Source organism: Condylura cristata, unplaced genomic scaffold (assembly GCF_000260355.1).
Source record: "Condylura cristata isolate star-nosed mole 26May11 unplaced genomic scaffold, ConCri1.0 scaffold00017, whole genome shotgun sequence".
Classification (NCBI taxonomy): domain Eukaryota; kingdom Metazoa; phylum Chordata; class Mammalia; order Eulipotyphla; family Talpidae; genus Condylura; species Condylura cristata.
In genome coordinates, this window is record NW_004567118.1 from 27,417,190 (window position 1) to 27,436,940 (window position 19,751).

Below are 19,751 nucleotides of genomic sequence, written 5' to 3' on the forward strand. Positions count from 1 at the left end.
AATGCTTCTAGAAAGTTTCCCAGGTGATTATAACCAGGACTGAAGTACCCTAGGCTGGACAGTCAAGGTAAACAGCAAAGTGAGTGATCTAGGGGGGTGATCTAAAAGAGGGAGCACACCTGCCTCCTGCCCTTTTGACCTCTGACCTCTGCTTCTGTCCCCTAAGCCTACCCCTCTGCTTACTCCTCTTGGGCTCTGAGACAATGGAGTAGGCTAACTACCACCCCATTTTTCCCACTTGTTGCCGGAAATAGTGCGCAGGATTCTCCAGGATCCGGTGAAGTGATAGACATTCACTTCCAGGTAGAAACAGATGCCAAAGAATAAACAAAATGCCAATCAAATCAAATCAACTTGTTTTAATCATGAACAGGACAAGATCAAGCAGCGTGCAGACGCTGCCCGTGTGCAGAGTGAGAGCAAAGGACAGATTTACAAATGCCTGGAGAAGACATGAGGTCCTCCTATCAGTGGCAGGGTCTGGATAACTGGCCCCAGTGGCACCTAAGAGTTGCCCCGGGAGATACTTCTGTCCTGTATCATTGCACCAATGTGACCTACTCTAAGTCAACTATTCTGGGTACAATTGTGGGGTGGTGGAGGAAGAAGGTGTGCCCCGTTTTCTAGATGCCAATAGGTTGATGAGCAAAGGCAGGGACATTTGCAGAAAGGACAACTGAGGAGGACAAAGATTTTAGTGATTGAACTAGGAATAATCTGGACAATCAAAACAAACATTTGCTTCATTATGCATCTACCAAATGCTCTTGCTTCAACTCTCCTTTTTACAGAGCAAAACTAGGCTATGGGCAAGGCAGACATGCAAAATGTATAGGGAGGAAAGTACCCCAAAACTTAGTAATCAAGAGAAAGAATATTGTGACACGATTGCTTAAAAATAAAAGACAATGTTAAAAAGAGCCCATGTACAACAAAATTCCAAAACTGTATAATCAGGATCAAAGCATGTATTTACATGAGCTGGCCTGGTTCCAATAAAACATTATTTTTATAGATGGCCCACGGATGATAGTTTGTGGATTTTATTTTGTAAATATCGCATTAAATATACTTATCCTGACAACTGAGGGTATTTTATCAATAGTCCTCTCTTAAATTTTATAGCTGAAGCAGGTACCTTACTTGCCCGACCCTCACCCTGGCCCCACTGCAGAGTATTTCTGACAAAAGAGGTGCCTGGTAAAACACGTGTGCAATGACAGCAGAATTTCAGATAAGTATATCCCGCCCTCTAGGGTACACTTATACTGTAGGCTATACTTATACAAGAAGATGACTCATTTGTCTGAGAGTCAAATTTAATCAAACATCAAGTGTTTTTATTTGCTAAATCAGGTGATCTTACTGAAGAAGCACCATTTCCCCCTCCCTAGCATAAAGTGACCTTGGGCCTCAGCAACGTACCCTAACCACGTGCACATACATTCCCCTCGCTGTAACAGCCACACTCCCAGGTGTGAACACCCTGTTCCCTCACAACGCTCTTGCCCTGATCTTCCTTAGCCTGTTGCCGTATAGTTTCATTCCCCAGCCTGACTCTGATTGTCTGGGTCCTCCCCAGCCCCCAGCAGTATCCTCCACTCAGGTCTGGGGCACAGCTCAGGTTCCCCACTGGCAGAACAGGTACCCCAGGTCTATTCCTCTTAGTGCATGTCCAGATCAGCTACAGTTAGGTCATGTCCTAACACCTGGCCGGGCCCCTCCTGGCTGTGAGCATCCATTTCCACATGAGAGTGGAAGACTTCTCAGCAGGGACTAGGGTCAGGGAGAGTAGTGGGCAAACCTCCAGGAGCAGGGGTGGGGACCCCCACGATGTCAATAGAAAGCCAAAGCTGGCAGGACCGTTCCTCACCCTGAGAGGATGGGAAGGCAGGAAGGCTCATAGAAGCCAAGCTCCGAAAGGCAGGTGGAGCCAGAAAGGAGAGGAGAGGAAAGGACCAGAGTGGGGTAGGGGGTGGGGAGCTGGGAGTTGGGCCAATCCCCACAGTGATAGATTGAGAGAGGGAAAGAGGGAGGAAAGACCTGACAAGAAAAAAGAAGAGACAAGGGAAAGAGTGGGGTGGTGGGCAATGCGGGGCCTCAACTGTCTGGAGGGCAGGCAAGCACTGCTGAAGTGCTGCATGCCTAGGTAGCACCCACATACCTGCCCAGCGTGGTCAGGGTGGGCTTGCAGCAGAGCTGCCTGGGGTGTTTGTTGAAGCCACCCTCACTGCCTGACGCCCCAGACCCCCTCTCCTTCCCAGGTGGCCCTTTCCACCCGAAACCAGCCCCAGATGGAAGCCTGTGGCCCGAGGAGCCAGGCAGGTGCAGCCCAGGTGTCTACTCACTGGGTTTAGGGCCAGTGTTCTTTCCGGAAAGTGCGCTCTGAGATCAGTGATTAGGATGACGAGGGCAGACAGAGCGATGTTCGTGAAGCCTCTTCATACGCACTGTGGAGAACCGCGCACTCGGCTTCATGACAAAGTGGGCACATGCGTGGGAAGATTAGTGAATCTGTACCCTAAACCTCTGCCCGGTTTGGCCTCTTCCCTCCCGCCAACTCAGGGTCCCCCAGGAGCAGAGCAGAGCAGGGTGTCCCGCCTAGATCTCACTCTCCTCGAGGATCTCCTCCGTGGTGTGGGCCATTGTGAAGTAGCCCTCACTGCTTTCAGACAGGCTGCTGCCCCGTGGGGGCCGGGGCCCCCGCTGCCCCAGGCCCTGCATGGACAGGTTCCGGAGCTGCTCTCTGCCTTGTGAAGGCCTCAGTTTCTGCAGCTTCCTGGTGCTATCCTCCTCCGAGAGCTTCTTCGGACATTTTCCCAGGAATCGGAAGGTCTTTAGGAACCGGGCTCTGTAGCCGGAGTGTGGGGCTAGTAAGAAGCGAAACCAGTGCTTCCAAAGCTCGGCCTTCACCTGCCAGGTAAAAGGAGGGCAGGGTTACTGTCTGGACTCTTCGGTCTCATATCCACTCAGCAATAGCTACTGAATGGCTGCTCCATGGCACCTCAGGCAACTTGCCTTCTAACCGGGGAAGACAGACAAAACGCAGCAGCTAGTTACAGGTGAGCACAGCAGGTGGCACCTCAGGCAGGGCATGGCTTAATGAGATGTGGTGTTCAGGAAAGGCCTAGGGGAGGGGTGGCACTTGCCCGGTGGAGAAGGAGCCCCCTCCGTGAAGATAAAGAAGCAGCAGCAGTGAGCGAGATGGAAGAGTATAAGTTTATGTTCCCATGTATTGTGCAAGAAGGAAGAATGATATATATATATATATGATAAAATAAATGTAAGAAATGTAAGATAAATAAATAAGTTGGACATGTTATCTCAGGGGGGAAAAGCAGCTCATGTTTCCAGTAGGAGGAGACAAATAAACATTTGCACATGTAGGGAAGGTGGTGGGGCGGGGGGTGGCTAGAAATGACCACATTCTAAAGACAAGGAAACTGCTCTGGTCTCTGCCCTGCCCCCTTTCAACCCTCTTTCCAGGGGAAAAGAGAGTGACTGGGCCTGCACAATAACATTAATAATAAAAATAATCCTCATCACCAGATATTGAGCCTTTACTATGAGCTCAGATGCACAGGGTGACGTGATCGGGTAGGGACAATTATTGTTGCCATTTTACAGAGGAAGCCAAGGTTTACCGAGGCACAGTGGCTGGGCCTCTGACCATAACTCACAGAGCATCTAAGTGGGTGAGCAAGGCTCGTAAGCAGTCTTTTGCACTCCCAAGTTCAAGCTTGCTGGATACCCCCAGCATGTCTGCAGCAGGGCAGGCAGGGCCGGGTTCTGAGCATCCTTACACTCCTCATCCCAGCACCCTCTTCGTCCAAGGATGTGGTCACGGCACATTCCCCAGAGGTACCACCCCATAAATGGAAACCTCCAGGGACAGTGGGATGCCAGCCCCAGCCTCACAGGAGGGTAGCCTGGAAAACATACCTCTCCATTGGCAAAACAGTACAGCAAGGCCACGATGAACCCCTGGAACAAAAGGAAGAGGTGGCATGAAGTTCACTTGGTAGAAGGTGAGTCCCAATGAACATATGGACCTCACTTCATATGTAAACACGAGGCCGTTGCTCCAAAGGATCCCTCCCAGGGGTATCTGCTACCCATCACATAAAAAAAGGACCTGATTTTTCCCTCCATTTGAATCTGAGATGAACTTGCAGCTCCTTCCACTGACACAGTGTGGTAGAAGTGACTTTCGAGGACTTCCAAGCCTCTGCCTAAGTTTCTACTCCTCTATCCCTTCATCATTTGCTCTTGGGGTGTTCTTCCAGTCCAACTCCCCATGCTGTGAGGTACCCAAGGTACAAGAGGAGACCGCGTGGAGGTCAACAGCTCAAGTCAATGTCCAGCCTCACCAGTGAGCCATGTTGAGTCCAACCCAGTCAAGCTCTCAGATGTTCGCAGCCCCTGGTGAAACTTACATGCAGCACAAGGACCAGCCGCTGAGAGCAGCAGCACAGAACATTGGAGATAATTACACAGTTACTGCTGTAAGCCATGGTGTGGTAGGGTAGTTTGTTACAGGGCAATGGGTGACTGAACTGCCCCCTTGCCAGAGGAGTGTGGTAGCTTAGGAATCTTCTCAGAAATCTGTCTTTTATAGCTCCACAGGGGTATGCCTGGGGCATGCAAGATTGTTTGATCAAGGGCTCACAGGAGTGAGGGGAAAGAAGACCACCAAATATACCTACAGCTGCAGATTTTTGTTTTGTTTCTAATTTTGGATTACCTTTTTAAATATTAAGACCAAACTACATAGGAAATCCAAATTGCTAAACTTCAGCCTTTGAAATCCCCTGAAAGACTGAAATACATTAAACATGGCTACAAAGTGGAAAAGAGTTAACAACAGGTCCTCTGTCTTGGCTCAGCTCTAACAGGAAGGAAAAGGCCCCACTGTCCAATTGCCCAGGGCACATCTCAGGCCCTGTGCCCTGAGTCTCCGGTAAAAGGACAGTGGGCAGGCACCTCCCTCTCTTTGCCCACCGAATCCAGCCCCTAACTCTGTCAGGTGACTCTGATATATGGAACTTGGAGTCTCCTGTTCTGATCTCCACAGGGTACCCGTGCAGAGGGCAACAGGCAAGGGTTGAATTCAGCCTACGAATCTCATTTCCACACTTATCAGCATATGCGAGTTCTCCCACCTGAAAGTCTCTAGTCTTTCATCTTTAAAGTGGTATAAAGCCAGGGGTATGGGATTTTTCTTTTTTCTGATCCATATTGGGTCAGCCCCCTCTGCATGAAGTTCTGAATCTTCTCTAACACTTGTTCATGCAAGGACAGGCTGCTGGAAGGCAAGCCCTGTACAAGCCAAAATGACACAGACTTCTGCTGTTCTTACTCAGGGTCAGCAAATTCTCTTGGATTAACACTTCTCAACCTCTTGGGTGCCCTTTGTTTACTTCCAGAGTCTTCAAACAATTGCTATTGACAGTTTTGTCTAACTTTATTGCTGCATAATGAAAAGAAGGCTTGCCAAGCTCTTCTTTCCTCTATTCCAGAAGTCCTGTATCTACACTAGGGTTGTAAATGTAGATTCCAACATTACTACCATGTAGGGTTTGTGATAGTCATGGTCACCTTTTGCATCACTGGCCTTTGCTAATGAGTCATGCCCCCCATATGTGTGATGTTGTGCAGGCCCCTTGGTCAAGGCTGGATCTAAGGAAGCAATTGAGGTACCATCTCCAAAAATGATGGTACCCACATGCCAAATGGTATTTGCTATGCAAATACCAGGCTGAAGCATTCAGAAAGCCTGGTTACCCTTGTTTTTTGTGCTCTTGTGCTATGTCAAAAGCTCATCTACCCCCCACACCCATGGACAGGCTATGAGGTGAGAAGACGCAGCCAATAAGAGGTCCTAAGACTGTATGAAGAATGAGGCTGAAACCCCATAAATGTCAGCCATGCTCCTGTCTATTGGAGCCTTCCCAGCTTAGGCGCTGGACATGTGAGTGGAGACATTCTGGCCCCAGCAGGAGTCATGGAAAGGACAGGTAAGCCATGCCCACTATGTCCTACCTGGGTTCCTGACCCACAGAATCAAAAGAAATAATAACATTGTCACTTTAATCTTGGCCATAATAAATGACAACGTAAGCAGAAGATACCCAAAATACCCAGGTAAATTAACCACAGCTGGCTTCCTACACATCTGACAAGGTTCAAGTGACTTGTGGTCTCTACTCACTGGCCCTGCCAACTTGCCCCCTAAAAGTTTTGTATGCACCATCTGAAGCAGACTATGTTCATCTGCACAACACTCTGCAGAGAACCCAGCAAAAATAGGCACTTAATAAATACCTTCATGTTGGTACGCACAGTTAATATGATCATGAGTCACCCAGCTATTATAGTCCAGGAAACAGACCACTTTTCCCTTCTTAGTCACCAGGTCATGCAGACAGGATCCAGGAGACATTTCCATCTCCTCATGCTTAATGCCAAAGCCCTTACCAATAAAGCCCATTGCTACCAGAACTCTGTCCAGCTGCAGGCTCTCTCAATTCTGAGTCTGGGCACTTTGTTTTCTCCAAAGTCAAGCATCTTGGTTCCAACACCTACTTACGTGGACGGAGCCCAGGGTCAATTGAAAGAAGAGCCGTACAAGTTTTGAAAATCCAAAAACGTGGTCATCAGTGACAAAAAAGAAGACCAGCTCATGAACACCCAGTAAGGGAATGAGGACTAGTGTTGACTTTGCCAATCTGCAATGACAATCAGAGAACTCGTGAGCGTGACACTGAGAAGAGCAGCACTTTCTGCTCTCGGGGCATGCCTTCCTGTAGCTCTTATATGGATAAGGAGCTGGTATTCCAGCTTGTCTCCTTGGTTCCACACTGAATGCCTTAAGGGTCAGTGTGGTCTTTTTCGCTGAAGTATTCCTACATCTGACTCATGGCAGATAGATGCTCAGGGAACATACATGAATGAATGACTGAATGTCCCATTTAGGTGTAATGCAGCTACGTATTTTACATTTTGCCTGATAGAGAGGTTTCTGTGCTTTTGTGTGGGGACACTACATCTCTTTCAGGGTGGCCATGTTTCCTACTCCCTGAGGGACTTCTGTCTCTTTCTTTATTCAGGACTTGAGTGTTAGTGCTTTCCCGAGTCTGAGAGGGGAAAGAAACTGTCCTGGTCACACAGCCCCACAATGGAAAATCACACCTGGAAGCAGAGTTTCTGGCTTCACGCTCAGCCTTACACGTTTCTGCAGGACTTGGCTGGCAGCCCCCTGCCACCCCTCAACCTGGTGACAGCTAGGGCTACAGGAAATGAGGAGCTAATCCTCATAAAATGTGCTGCAGGGAAGCTCGATGTTGTATATATTCTACACACACAAGTCAAACATTCCTTTTTACCACCCACATGTAAAGTGTACAGCTGGGTCCCAAGCACACTGGCAGTCCCAAAGCTGCCTGACCACTAGATTTGCTTCAGAGTTAAAACATATAAATAAATGTATATGTGTTGAGTATATGTTAAATATAAAGTATGTCTACATATGCGTGATATACTCATCTATACGTATAAGTACATATATGCACACATTTTCCTGGGTTCCAGTGCAGACTCCCTGAATCAGAACTTCTGGAGGTAGGGTCCTGGGAAGTGACATGCTAAGAGCTTCCTGTGAGAATCTGATAAGCAGTCAGGATTGGGAATGACTGCTCTTACCATCATCAAGATGTTTCTTGATTTAAAACTAGCAACTTTAGCAAAGGTGACTCATGTATGTTCAAAGCACAAACAAAGCTACTGTCTTATATACGATGGAAAAAAAGGGCTTAATTGTAGTGATATTTTTGGCCAAAGTCTTTAAAGGGCCAGAGGTGGAGACTGTGACTCCCCAAGCCTCCTGGAGTGGGCTGGGCAGTTTCTTCAGAAAGACTTAATTCTATCCTAGAGTTAGAGCCTACTATTTTGTATTTACTTATTTGTAGAGGGGGTAAAAAAAAAGTTTTCTATGTAGTCTGTGTCTGTGAGGTGGAAGGTTATCGAGGAAACAAAAAAAAAAAACCTGTCACCTTTGGTCCCTGAAACAACCTAGAAGGAAAGTGGGGTCATGGGAAGGAGGGGTTCTACCTCGTGGCTTGGGTTTTAGGAAACAGGGTCTTGACCATCAAGGGGGCCAAGCAGTGGGAAGGCTGAGTGAGAGACAGACCTTGATTCTCTGGTTCTCCAGAGCCAAGCTCCTACCCTTTCCCAGTCCACATCCACTTCCACAGAATTCACTCAGCTGAAGAGCATGAAGGTTCTCCCAGGGAGAGAATATTTTAAAGGTTTTTTTTTTTTTTTAATTTCCAGGAATATTTTTAAAACCCTCTGGCTTGGAGGTTGCAAAGTAGTGACCACGGGCTGTGTTTCTCTTGCAGGCAGCTTTTGCTTATGGCTATAGTGAGTTTTGGTATTGGCACCATCTTTAGAAGATTAGGGGATTTCCAGTTCAGATGTGCACATTTCCAACTTGTGGCAGGATAGAGGATTGCCACACGCCATCAGTCAGTTTTCCCCACTACTAAACTCTTACATAACCATCCTACACTTGTAACGCTCAGATAACAGCCTTGACACTTGACTAGCAACTGACACCAGACTTTAATCTGATTTCGTCAGCTTTTCTACTAATGTCCTTTTTGTGACCCAGGAACCAGTCCAGGAGCCCATATTTAGTATGCGATGGCCTTTCAAGGATAAACATCTTTTTAGGGAAGTTTGGGATTATTTTAGTAATTCTCTCTGATGGATGTCAGAGGGATTCCCCATTCCTCACCTTGTTCTTTATTGCTTAATTTATTAAACTGTTCTTATGTCCTTGTTACCACTTTGACAGTACGGATCTCCCCCTTCAGGTGCAGTCTCCACAGCTCTCCCACCAAAGCGCCCATAATGCTCCACACGGTCCACCGTGCTCCCACTGCCGCTGCCTTGCTTACCTCTATCCCTTCACCTTACTCTAACTTCTCCTTACACAAAGTACTATGTGTGTCCCTGTTTAGATAAAAATCCATAAATATCTGTAGCAGTTTACTCTTATCGACTGTTTATGCTTATTTTTTATCTACAATTATTTGTTTATTTAAACGGTTCAGTTTATTACAGTCATTTAGCTATTCAACAAATATTTATTGAGCATCTGCACTGATGCACGAGGGAATACAGTGGGACGTGAGGAGCCGAGAGGTCAAGGCAGCAGAGCACAGGGCGTGGTTGAAATCCCAGCAGCGACCACTACCAGCTGTGCGGCCTGGTCATGTCATTTAGCCTATCTGTAAAGATGCGAATTTTACTAGTAGTGATATGATTATGACATATTCAAATAACGAAACATTCTCATTAATAGTCATTGTAGATAACATAAACCCTCAGAATAAATGATATAGTGCATGATGAAGCAGAGATAAAATTCAGCTACCATATTCTTTAAGAAGCTGTTCCTCTCTGAAGTTGCTTATATCCTCAATCACTCTGATCAAATTTATTTCCATTTGTGCTATTTTTTGTCCTTTCATTGCCCATCAGACAGTCATTTCCTGGTGGTGCAGCGGATTAAAGCACAGTACTATGAAGCTCTCTGTAGCCACTACAGCATGAGTCAGATCCCCAGCCAGGGAGGTGACCCACAGGGCAGAGCAGACCTCTCCTGACCACCCGCTGCTCCCCTCAGCAGTGTACCTTGTCAATCTACCTGTTCTGCTCCCCACTCTGTCTCTGGTGAATCCTCTCACCCCTCCTCCCTCGTACCTCTAGCCTATACCCCAGTTTTCTACACACACAAAGAAAAGTCTTTTCAGAAGAGACTCAGGAGCTGAGCGTGTTAAGAAATAATTCTCCTGTAAATCCATCACTGGGGGTTCGGACTATTCATCTGAGGGAGGAGCTGCTTCTGTGTGTGCTGCTGTGCTCCGCCTGCTCCACTCCCCCGCAGGCCAGATACAGAGATGGCCAATTACAGCTTCCTCCACTTGAATAGTGGAAGCCCAGGAACTCCTTGTCCTCTAGTTCTTAGAAACTTGTGTCTTTGGCAAGGCCTTAATGTGTTTAATTTAAACTTTCCTAAAATATCTTCCTGGCTGGGGGCCAGATCTTAAGAGCTACATCCTTAAACTTCTCAAAAGCTGTGTGAGTTGTACAGAATGCACTAGGCCGGGGCCCCTCCACCTTCCTCTAGCACGGGGCTCCAATGGGATACAATCATGGAGGGTGAGGTGGAAGGGCAGAACTTTCCTATGTGGCTGGTGACCCACAGGGGTAACAGGGTGCAGCCTCCCAGAACTTGGAAATAGGGAGATAGCCTTGCTTGGGGGGGGGGGAATAGGCTAATGGGCACATGGCTGCTGTAGGAGTCACCAAACCAGGGAGTAAAATGAGGTGGGTAGTGTCCTGGGTGTGTCCTGAAAGACAGGACACACCTTGCTAAGTAATAAGCATAATCTTATCAACTGCCTGGAAGGCAGCTGGGCAAGCAAAGCAGCAGGCTACCCACAGGCAGGCTGTGGCTGGTCTGGCTAGCGCACTCCGGGGCTGCTGGGAAAGTGGCTCCCTCACCCAGGCGGGTGCTGCGGGCTGTGTGGGTTTGTTTCTCAGGCCACTGTCAACACCAACCACTGTGCTCTGACAAAGCGGTCACCAAACAGGACTCTGCAACTTCTGGTGCAGCACTAGGAGGAATCCCATCCTCACCCCCCCTTCCACATGGTCTAAGAATGAGTGACTGCATGGTGTCATTTGTAGATTAGTTTCTTGTGCATTTAGTTGGCATCAGGGAGCCCTCCAAAGGCTCAGCCATTTGGGTACACTGACAGGCTTCCTGGACAGCTCCTAAGCAGTAGCAGACCTGCCCAGGGGAGCTGTCACCTTGGGAGGCCCTTAGGCCAGCATCTACCCACGGTAGATCCTCTTTTCAAAGGTGTTCCTCTAACAAGGGTGGTGGAAGTACAAAGGTATTTCCCAAAAGATGTGTGTATCAGCATGATTATTCTTTCTCCCTCCAAAATAGCTGTCTAGAATGGCTGCTCAGCCCAGAGCCACTATCTTGATTTATTCTTCCTTAGATCACTGGGCTTTAAACGGGTGTGTGCACTTCAGGGAGGTAAAAAGCCATCCATGTAGTACTGGAAGGAAGTATAATAAAAGAACATAATAGATGCTCTGTGCACATTAGTTTTTATCTATACTTTATAATTTCCTATTTAAGTGTGCCCATTATATTCTATACATCAGCTCAATAAGCCATGTATAAAGATGATGAGGGACATGCTCAAAATATAGGATCAGAAAAGCTTGGAAGCCACTGTCTTGCATAAGAAAATCCTGGAAAAGGGGAAGTTGAAGTTGCTTAGAAACTCATGGACACAGCAGAATACTCCAAGCATTATTTCCCTGGAGCATCTGATCCAGTGTCCCTGACTCTGGTTGGACTCTCCGTAGGAAGTCTGCGGGGGGGGGGGGGGGGAGGAGGGAGGGGCCACCCCCTGTCCCCCATTCACTAAGTCAGAGTCCCCAGAGGAGAGGCTCGCAGATTCTGTTTGGCTAGCTGTCAGGTGATGGTATGTACAGCCAGGATGTAAAGCTATGTAGGGGTCACTGTGGGTCTGAAGGACAGGAAAGACTTTTGATACTGGGTGGGCTTTGGGGTCACAAAACAAAGGGATTAAGTTCTCTATCTGTGGTGCCTTAACATTTGTCTGCTGCCTGTTTCTGTATCCTGGGCTTTTGTTCCCAGGGTGCTTTGAATCCCCTGTGCCTGCTCAGTGGGAGAACTGCCCTCCCTTCATGGGTGCCTAGAGCATAGGCCAAGCAGCTCTGCTCTTAGCCTTGGGCCTCCACCAAGAGAGTGGTGAGAGACTGAGCTTAGCAAAGGCGCCAAGTGTCTGACGGCCACCTGGAGGCTCGGGCAGAGGTGCTGGGAGGCAGCAAGTCTCTGTGTGGTCCAGGCCACAGTGGCCCAGAGCTAGCAGCATTTGCAAAATAGCTGGGCCAACAACAGTATATATTTGCCCAATCCAGAGTCATGTGTGTTTTTCCTTCTGGACCCCCTGGAGGGAAGGCTGTAGGTAGATAGGATTTGAGATCTGAGCAAATACCAGTCAGAACAGCAGGCTATCTGGGGATAGCAGAATAACTGGGAACCCACATCTATGACCTCCTTTAATCCCTACAACAAGAGGGGCCAGGTGTGACATCCACATTGTACACAGCAGAAAATAGGCCCATGGAGGTCAAGAGATTTGCCAAGGCCAATCCTCAAGTCCAGGGTTCTGGTCAGCCTGGTCCTCCTGACTCAGGTGCCATGCCATCTGGTCTTCAGCAAGGGAGCATGTGCGCTCCCCATCGAAGGCCGTGCTGCATTTACCTCTTGGCCCAGGCACACTGTGAGCACTCCTTAAATGTTCTCCAAATATGGGGGGAAACTACCATCCTGATGCACCCAGGCCAGGCGCCATTCGGGTCTTAGGGCAGCGTCAGGCTGCCGTGTGGACCAAAATCCCCATCCTTAGAACTGCTCTTTTGGGTTAAATGACTCCCTACCCCAGGGCCCTGCTAAATGCACAAGTCCCATTAAAACAAAGACCAGAAAAGAAGGGAGGGGACTTTTAAGGCTCATTCGCTCCTTCACTCATGCACTCATTAGCATTTACAGCAATGTAGATCTCGGAAAAAAAAAAACTATGATTTGACCTACTGTCACTGTGGAAAACAGAAGAAGGGGCATAGCCAAGGCAAGTCACAAAGAAAAGGTGACTGTGTGAAGGATGTATTGCCTTGGACCCCCAAAATATTATTTCTTAAGGTCTCAGGGTCCCCCAACACTCCCTTGTGAGTTATGACTATGTCTTTAATTCTGCTGCCACAAATCCTTCCCAAAGAGAGATCCCTGTTGAACTTCCCTTCATTTGACTTTTGTCATTCCACATTTACCACCCACCCTTAGGGGCATTTCGATAATTCCCTACTGGGGACATGTGTATGTTCCTGAATACCACCCACTCACTTCCTTTTCAGCAGGGCAGAAGGTCCCCATCGCTGGCAAAAACCCCTCTATGACCCTATAACACCTTTCTCAGAGGGGTTTTCCCTGACACTCTTACCCTACGAGATAAACACATTACATTAATATGATTCAAGCAACTCATTGTCCTCCTCAGAGGATGTGCCAGAAGAGCCAGAAGAAGTCAACTGATCTGGAACCACTGGGTACTGACCTCAAGCCACTCACCTGTATCTGTAATCTCTGAAGCACATTTGATGAGCTTTGAGCTTGGAAATGAGAAGCTTGAGGATTTTCATGAAGAGGAAGAAATTGACCTTTAAAAAGAGAAAACAGACATGGGTAAGTAAGTGATGGGCCCATATGTCTATAAATTCCAAGGTCACCTGGGTCCTGTCAGCTCATCCTCATTCGTGCAGATCGGTGGCCAGTGGTCAGGTCATCAGCACTTGCAGTAATTCTCATGCCCTCTAACTGAAAGTCTGAAGTCTTAAAAGGCTCTTGAAAAATCATTTATTCTCCTGTCTCGGGAAGACACCACTCCAGCTAACTGAGAATGACAAATGGACATTTACATTAATATGATTATTTAGCTAACATTTATTGAATACTTAGCAATGCCAGGCATTGGGCTAACTTTCCATACTTCATTTTATTTAATCCTCACAACAACCTGCAGAAGAAGCCATACAACTTTATGCCATGTGACAAGTCAAAAGAGATACAAGTATAATTTCCAAGACTTCAGCGCTAACAAGGGACTGAGTTGATCATTAAGCCCAGCTGACTACAACCTTTCATTTCTTAAACAAGTGTCACCTGCCTGCCTTCTATAAAGAACTCCAGGCCTACTCTAAAGAACTCTCATCCTTCTGGAATCTAACTCGAGGTCCTGTTCCTGCCACAACATTCACTGGAAAACAGGCATTCTCCTCCCCTCCCTATCTGCTTTCCATAATTTTGAAGGACTGGAAAAATTTTGCCCTTCAATGCCAAACTCAGTAGGAATTTTTTAATTTGCCCATAAGTTCCTCAAAATGTTTCTCTTCAAATGACAGCATCTAATTGTCCCATCCCTCTGGAATGTGAGCTAGACTTAATTACTTGGCATCAGATGACAAAAATATGGTGGAAGTAATGCTATATGATTTCTGAGGCTAAGTCCTTAAATGGATATTTTCCATCTTCCATCTTCACCCCACCCCCAACACCAGTGCTAACTCTGGGGAAAACCAGTCACCATACTGTGAGGACATTCAAGCAGCCTATGGAGAGACCAGTAGGGAATTGAGTCCTCCTACCAACATTGGCCACTTGCCAGCCCTGTGTGTGAGCCACCACACAGCCATCCTCCAGCCCCAGATGGCTGCAGCCCTGGCCAACATCTTCACAGGAACTCCCCAAGAGACTATGAACCTCCTGGATAGGTAGAACAAGTACTTGAATGTGGGAAGGCCTTGAAGAATGAGAACAAGTTTTGTGAGAACTGAGACTGCAGAAAGCCATTTCCTACAGGACCTTTCACAGTTACACTGAGGGATTTTAGTTGTCTTCTGAAAGCAATGAAGGGTCAGTGGTGAATTTTCACTAGTTAAGTGACCTGGTCAAATTTGCATTCTGCATATCAGAAAGATGACTTTAACAGCACTGTGGAGACTAGTTTGGATGAAGGTAAGACCGGAAAAGATGAGGTCAGTTGGCAGACAGTTTGGGAGAAGGCAGATAGGTAATGTTACACCACAGTCCAGTGTATCAGTGATGGATAGGAGGTGATGGATTAGAAATTTAGACATTTTTATTTTATTACTAGTTAGATTTGAAGTCAGAGATGACCCCAGAATTGAGTGCCATTCACTAGAGACTGCTTTGAGAAGGAACAGCTATTTGGGGAGAAGAGGGAGAATTTCAGTAGCTTTGGACACAAGCGATGTTCCAAGGCAGTTAGATATTTCTGTCTGAGCTTTTGAGCTCCCAGCTAGATCCTGGAACCATTGGAGTAGCTGATATCTATCACCCGGGGGAAGGGGTGCTTTTTAGTCTAGGAGTAGAGAAGGCTAAGAGGATCACCTTGTAACAAAGGGAAAGGTGGAAGAACTGGAGACACCAAAGAGCAAGACAACAGGTAGCCATAGCTGCCTTTTGTGGAGAAAACCACAAAGGGAGTGGGATGCTGGAAGCTCATGATAAGAAGAATTTTCAGGAGATTTAAATGAATTTCGGCAAATAAGACTGCATTTAGGAATAAGGAGCTCACTAGGAGACGCTGCAGTTCCCAGGTGGGGGCACAAACCAGATTCTAATGCTTTGTTCTGTGGAAAAAATATCAAGAGGGCACACAGCCAGTGTAGACACATTCAAGAGGCTTGCCTTACAGGGAAACACACTAATACAGCAGTCATTGACAAGGGATGCAGAATAGAGATCTTATTTCCTCACATGTATTTGTAGGGCTGGAAGAGGGTTTGGAGAAAGCCAAAAGAGAAGACGATTAGGTGACAATTTATGGAATAAAGTCTCTGCAGGTATTGATCAGCCCAGTACTTGCCGTCTAGAAACAAAAACCCATTAACTACATATTGAAACACAAGCTGCAGAATCCAACATGTGCCTGTTATTACTTGCCTTATTGGTTTCAGGAGAATCAATACCCAACGAGTTTAGACTAGAATTTAAGGCAAGTGGCTATTTATCTAATCCACAAGCCAACAAGAACGATGGTAATTCCCAGTTAAAGAATAGTTAAATACAAACTAAATGGAACCAAGGAATGTATCTCTTCTAATGGGATATTTATATTTCATCACATACACACACACACACACACACACACACACACACACACACAGTGTCCTTTGCTTAGTGATTTGTTGAACTCCCACTCTGTTCTTACCATGTAAGCCTAACAGGGAAGAGGCACATATTTCAGCAAATTAATCTCAACCAGGACTATCTCCTAGGAAATGAAGGGTTGTGATGAGGACCATGCTGAGTCTCTGTTCTTTGTGTCTTCCACAGACCAGACAAGAAAAAATGTGCAACAACCAATGGGCCACTTGGAGGTGGGACTTCAGCACCCCAGAATGTAAGACTAGTTGTGATCACAAGGATTCTCATCAGCAATCATATTTGGATGATGCTCTTCCTCATTTGCACACAAGTAGGACATTTGTCAAGAAACTAGCTTAATGCCTTTTGGATTCTGTGACTAGACTGGGGCCACTCAGGTCCCCCAGACATGTCCTAAATGGCACAGAAAGCATTATCAGATGTACTTCTCTTGGTGATAGTTCTCTGAATCACAGCATCTGTGCTTAGATCTGGGCCTACAAGTTAACAGAGGTGATTTCCAACATGGTACATGTGCAGGAGTATGCCTCATGTACCCCTAAACTCCTCTACGTAAGCCCCTCTTCCTCTTGCCTATCCTGTGGCTTGAAATGCCTACCCTGAGAGCTACACCTTTGGGTTAAAACACTCCACCCGCAAGAGCCCTGCTGTACACACTAGATACAAGAAAAGGAATGATGACTGGGAGAAGTGGGAGGGAATTCTTCAATACTCTCATTCATTCGTTCATCTTTACAACAATGAAGAATTCAACAATTGCCTATCATCTGACTTTCATCATGGAAAACAGACATAATGTAGCAAAGGGAAGTTTAACTGAAGTGGGGAAATTCAGGGTATGGGGAAAGTTCCACTGTAACTCTTCAGAGGAGAGGAATATCAGAGTAAAGAAATGTCTGGGAAATGTGGAGAGGCAGAAAGTCCGAGGGTACCTGGTAAGGCAGGAGACCTAAACAGGGACGAGGTCAGAAGAGTGGCTATTGCCTGACTAACGTCCATAGCAGCTTTGGGTTAATATTGATTGTGTTTCCCTTATCTAATAGCAGTTCCTTTAGGTTCACCTCCTTGTTGTTAACAGTGTTAAAATACAAACCAATAAACCCTATCCAAGAGCTTATCCAAGAGAGAAGGCGCCTGTGTCCCCAGGGCTTGTACACTTTACAGCTGCTCAATGCGATGCCACTGAGCTGATGACAGGTTTCTTTCCATAGTTCGAAGAAACAGAGAGAAGACAGTGTGTAATGTAACCCTGTACAAAAAAAGATGTTTCTAACCTGTTTCTTCTTATTCAATAGATCCTACTCACAATGCAGCTTCCCAAAGAGTCTGGCCCAGGCTCATTTTGAGCCAGATAATTTGGTGGGAGGGGCAAGAGAGAGGGGCAGGCTCCTCTAAAGCTGCCTAGTTCAGAGAGGCTCTAGCGTGGGTGGGGTGCTCCTTACCGACACACAAAACATTATGGGTCCTCGAATGATCCACCAGATCATCATATTCTTGTTGTTTCTCCAGCACCTATGGCAAAGAGCAGGCAGGGAAGATTTAAAATTGAGATAAGGTTGAATGTGAAGACCCTGTGCCCTCTGGAATTAGAATGCTCATACTCAAGACTGACTTCCACAATTATTCTCCTGGGGGGTGGGGTGGGAGAGCATAAGAGGATTAGCAACCTTTATTTACCATTAAGGTGCTCTTACCATTAAGGAGCTCTTCAATGCTAATATCTCAGTGTGAAACTTTCTATATGTTCATATAAACATTAAGTTCCTAATTAGGGGATTATTTTTGGTCATTGTTTTGGAGGGAAAATGATATCAAGTGATATACAGTATTCAGCAACAGAATTAACATGACATTCAGATTCAAACTCTAAAAGCCAAGTGATATAGAACTTGTTTTTCCAGTAGTCTCATAATATTCCACAATATAAGTGCGCCACAATGTGCTGAACGACTCCCATATTTATGAATATTCAGTTTTGGGGGGGGAGTTCCAAAGATTTTAGGTTTTATTTCTCAAACATGTTAATAATATTACTCTATAGGTCACTAAGAAGAGCAAATTGTTCACTGACTCTGCAGAAGTTACACATATCTTGAAGCCGGTACTGTGATTTCTCTGAGAAATGAAGGATTTCTCTCTATTTTAGTGCACAGCTCTTCTTCCTGAGTCTCACTACCAGTGTCTTCAAGGTATCCCTTGAAGCTGCTTCACAGTGTGAAATTGTACTAAAATCTGTTCTTTGGATCCATTAGCTAAATAAACACATATATAATTTAAATGTGTGACAGAAAATGGAGAATTAAAAAATAAATTAAAAATAATTTAAAAAATAAAAACCAAAAAACAATGATATAAAAATGTATATGGAAAAACTGTCATATTTTGTTTTTTAACTGAGATATAATTAACATAGAACTGTATATTGGTTTTGTTAATGATTGTATGTATGTCAATTTATATGTATAAACTGATGTATGTATATGAACATGTATAAATATGATTCTATGTGTGTGCATACATTGTGAAATGATAACCATAATAAGTCTAGTTAACACCCATCACCTCACATATTTACATTTTTTTTCTTGTGATGAGAAGTTTTATGACCTTTCTCTAGCAATGTTACCTATAGTCACCATGCTGTACACTGACCACATCCTTATAATATTATTTTTAGTTGGAAGCTTATACCTGTTGGTCTCCTTTACCCACTTCATTTTTTTCACACTATGAGTGATGACATAACCACATTTCATGTACCTATATCCACAATGTATCCACACTATATCCACACAGTAACTGACGCTACTAATTATTGTGCTAATTTGTGCTAGTGTGATGCTATTGAGATTTGTAACTAAATTAATAAATTACCATAGAACATATCTTTGGTTATTTTCTCTACATTCTTAAGTATATTCTAAATGGTCAAGAGATGAGATAAATGGAAGAGATATTCTAAGGGTCAAAGAGCATATTCTCTTTGAAAAAACTATTGTATCTCCTTATATTTGGGGATATCTGGAGATTGCTGGTTCATGGAAGTGTAAAAACAGATAAATTACATACCCTGTGTTCTCCAGCTGGAAACGAACAATAACCCAGGGTACAACAAATAGAACCGGGAAGGCTGGGAGGAAACACAAGGAAATGTACTTAGTAGCTGGTTGACCAAAACCGCCTCCCTCTTCCACCCAGCCTGATGGGCCAGGCACAACTAGTTGAAATTTAGAAAATCCCACACCTTGCAGAATAGCAGACTGTGAGAACTAAAAAGACCTAGGATGGTATTTAGTCCACCCACTGTGTTATTGGCAAGGAAACCTAAACCAGAGAAAACAGACTTGCCACATGTCACCACGCAACTTCAAGTAGATCCAAAGACATTAACCAAATTTGAATTGCAGGCTATGGTCACTTCCTGTGTCTCCTGCAGCCTCAAATTCTCCAAGTTTTTGGCATAGGAGGTTCAGACATTATCTTGAAGATTTAATTGTCATTAAGGACTGGACGCTTGTGACTCTCCCACCCCACAAATTCATGTGTTGATGACCTAGCCCACAGTTACCTTTGGAGGTAACCAGGTTTGGAGGGGGTGTTACTGTGGTAGGCTTGGTGCCCATAAAAAAAGAGACTAGAGTTTTGGGATGCTGTGTCCCCACTTACTCTCCCTCCCCTCCTGTGAGGCTATAGTAAGAAGGTAGCTAGCTACAGGACAGGGAGGGGGCCTCACCAGAACCCCACTATGCTGGTACATTGAGCTCAAATTTCCCAGGCTTTGCAAGGGAGCAATAAATGTCTGTTGTTCAAGCTGCACAGTCCTTGGATTTGTTACACAGTCCTAGCAGATGAACTCAGACAGATCAGGGCGGGAGGAGTCATCTGACTC

General features: G+C 45.6%; 1 protein-coding gene across 1 annotated transcript in view; it reads right to left on the reverse strand.

Moving 5' to 3' along the window:
* Window positions 1–2,601: 2,601 nt before the first annotated feature.
* The window catches only part of GLP2R (glucagon-like peptide 2 receptor), a 39,128-nt gene continuing 21,978 nt past the window's right edge, over window positions 2,602–19,751 (reverse strand). The window contains exons 8-13 of the mRNA XM_004685085.1: window positions 18,932–18,992; window positions 17,305–17,374; window positions 13,244–13,332; window positions 6,590–6,728; window positions 3,943–3,984; window positions 2,602–2,913 (exon numbers count right to left, since the gene is read on the reverse strand). Coding sequence (XP_004685142.1) covers window positions 2,602–2,913; window positions 3,943–3,984; window positions 6,590–6,728; window positions 13,244–13,332; window positions 17,305–17,374; window positions 18,932–18,992 — 713 coding nt within the window. The remainder of the gene's footprint in view (window positions 2,914–3,942; window positions 3,985–6,589; window positions 6,729–13,243; window positions 13,333–17,304; window positions 17,375–18,931; window positions 18,993–19,751) is intronic.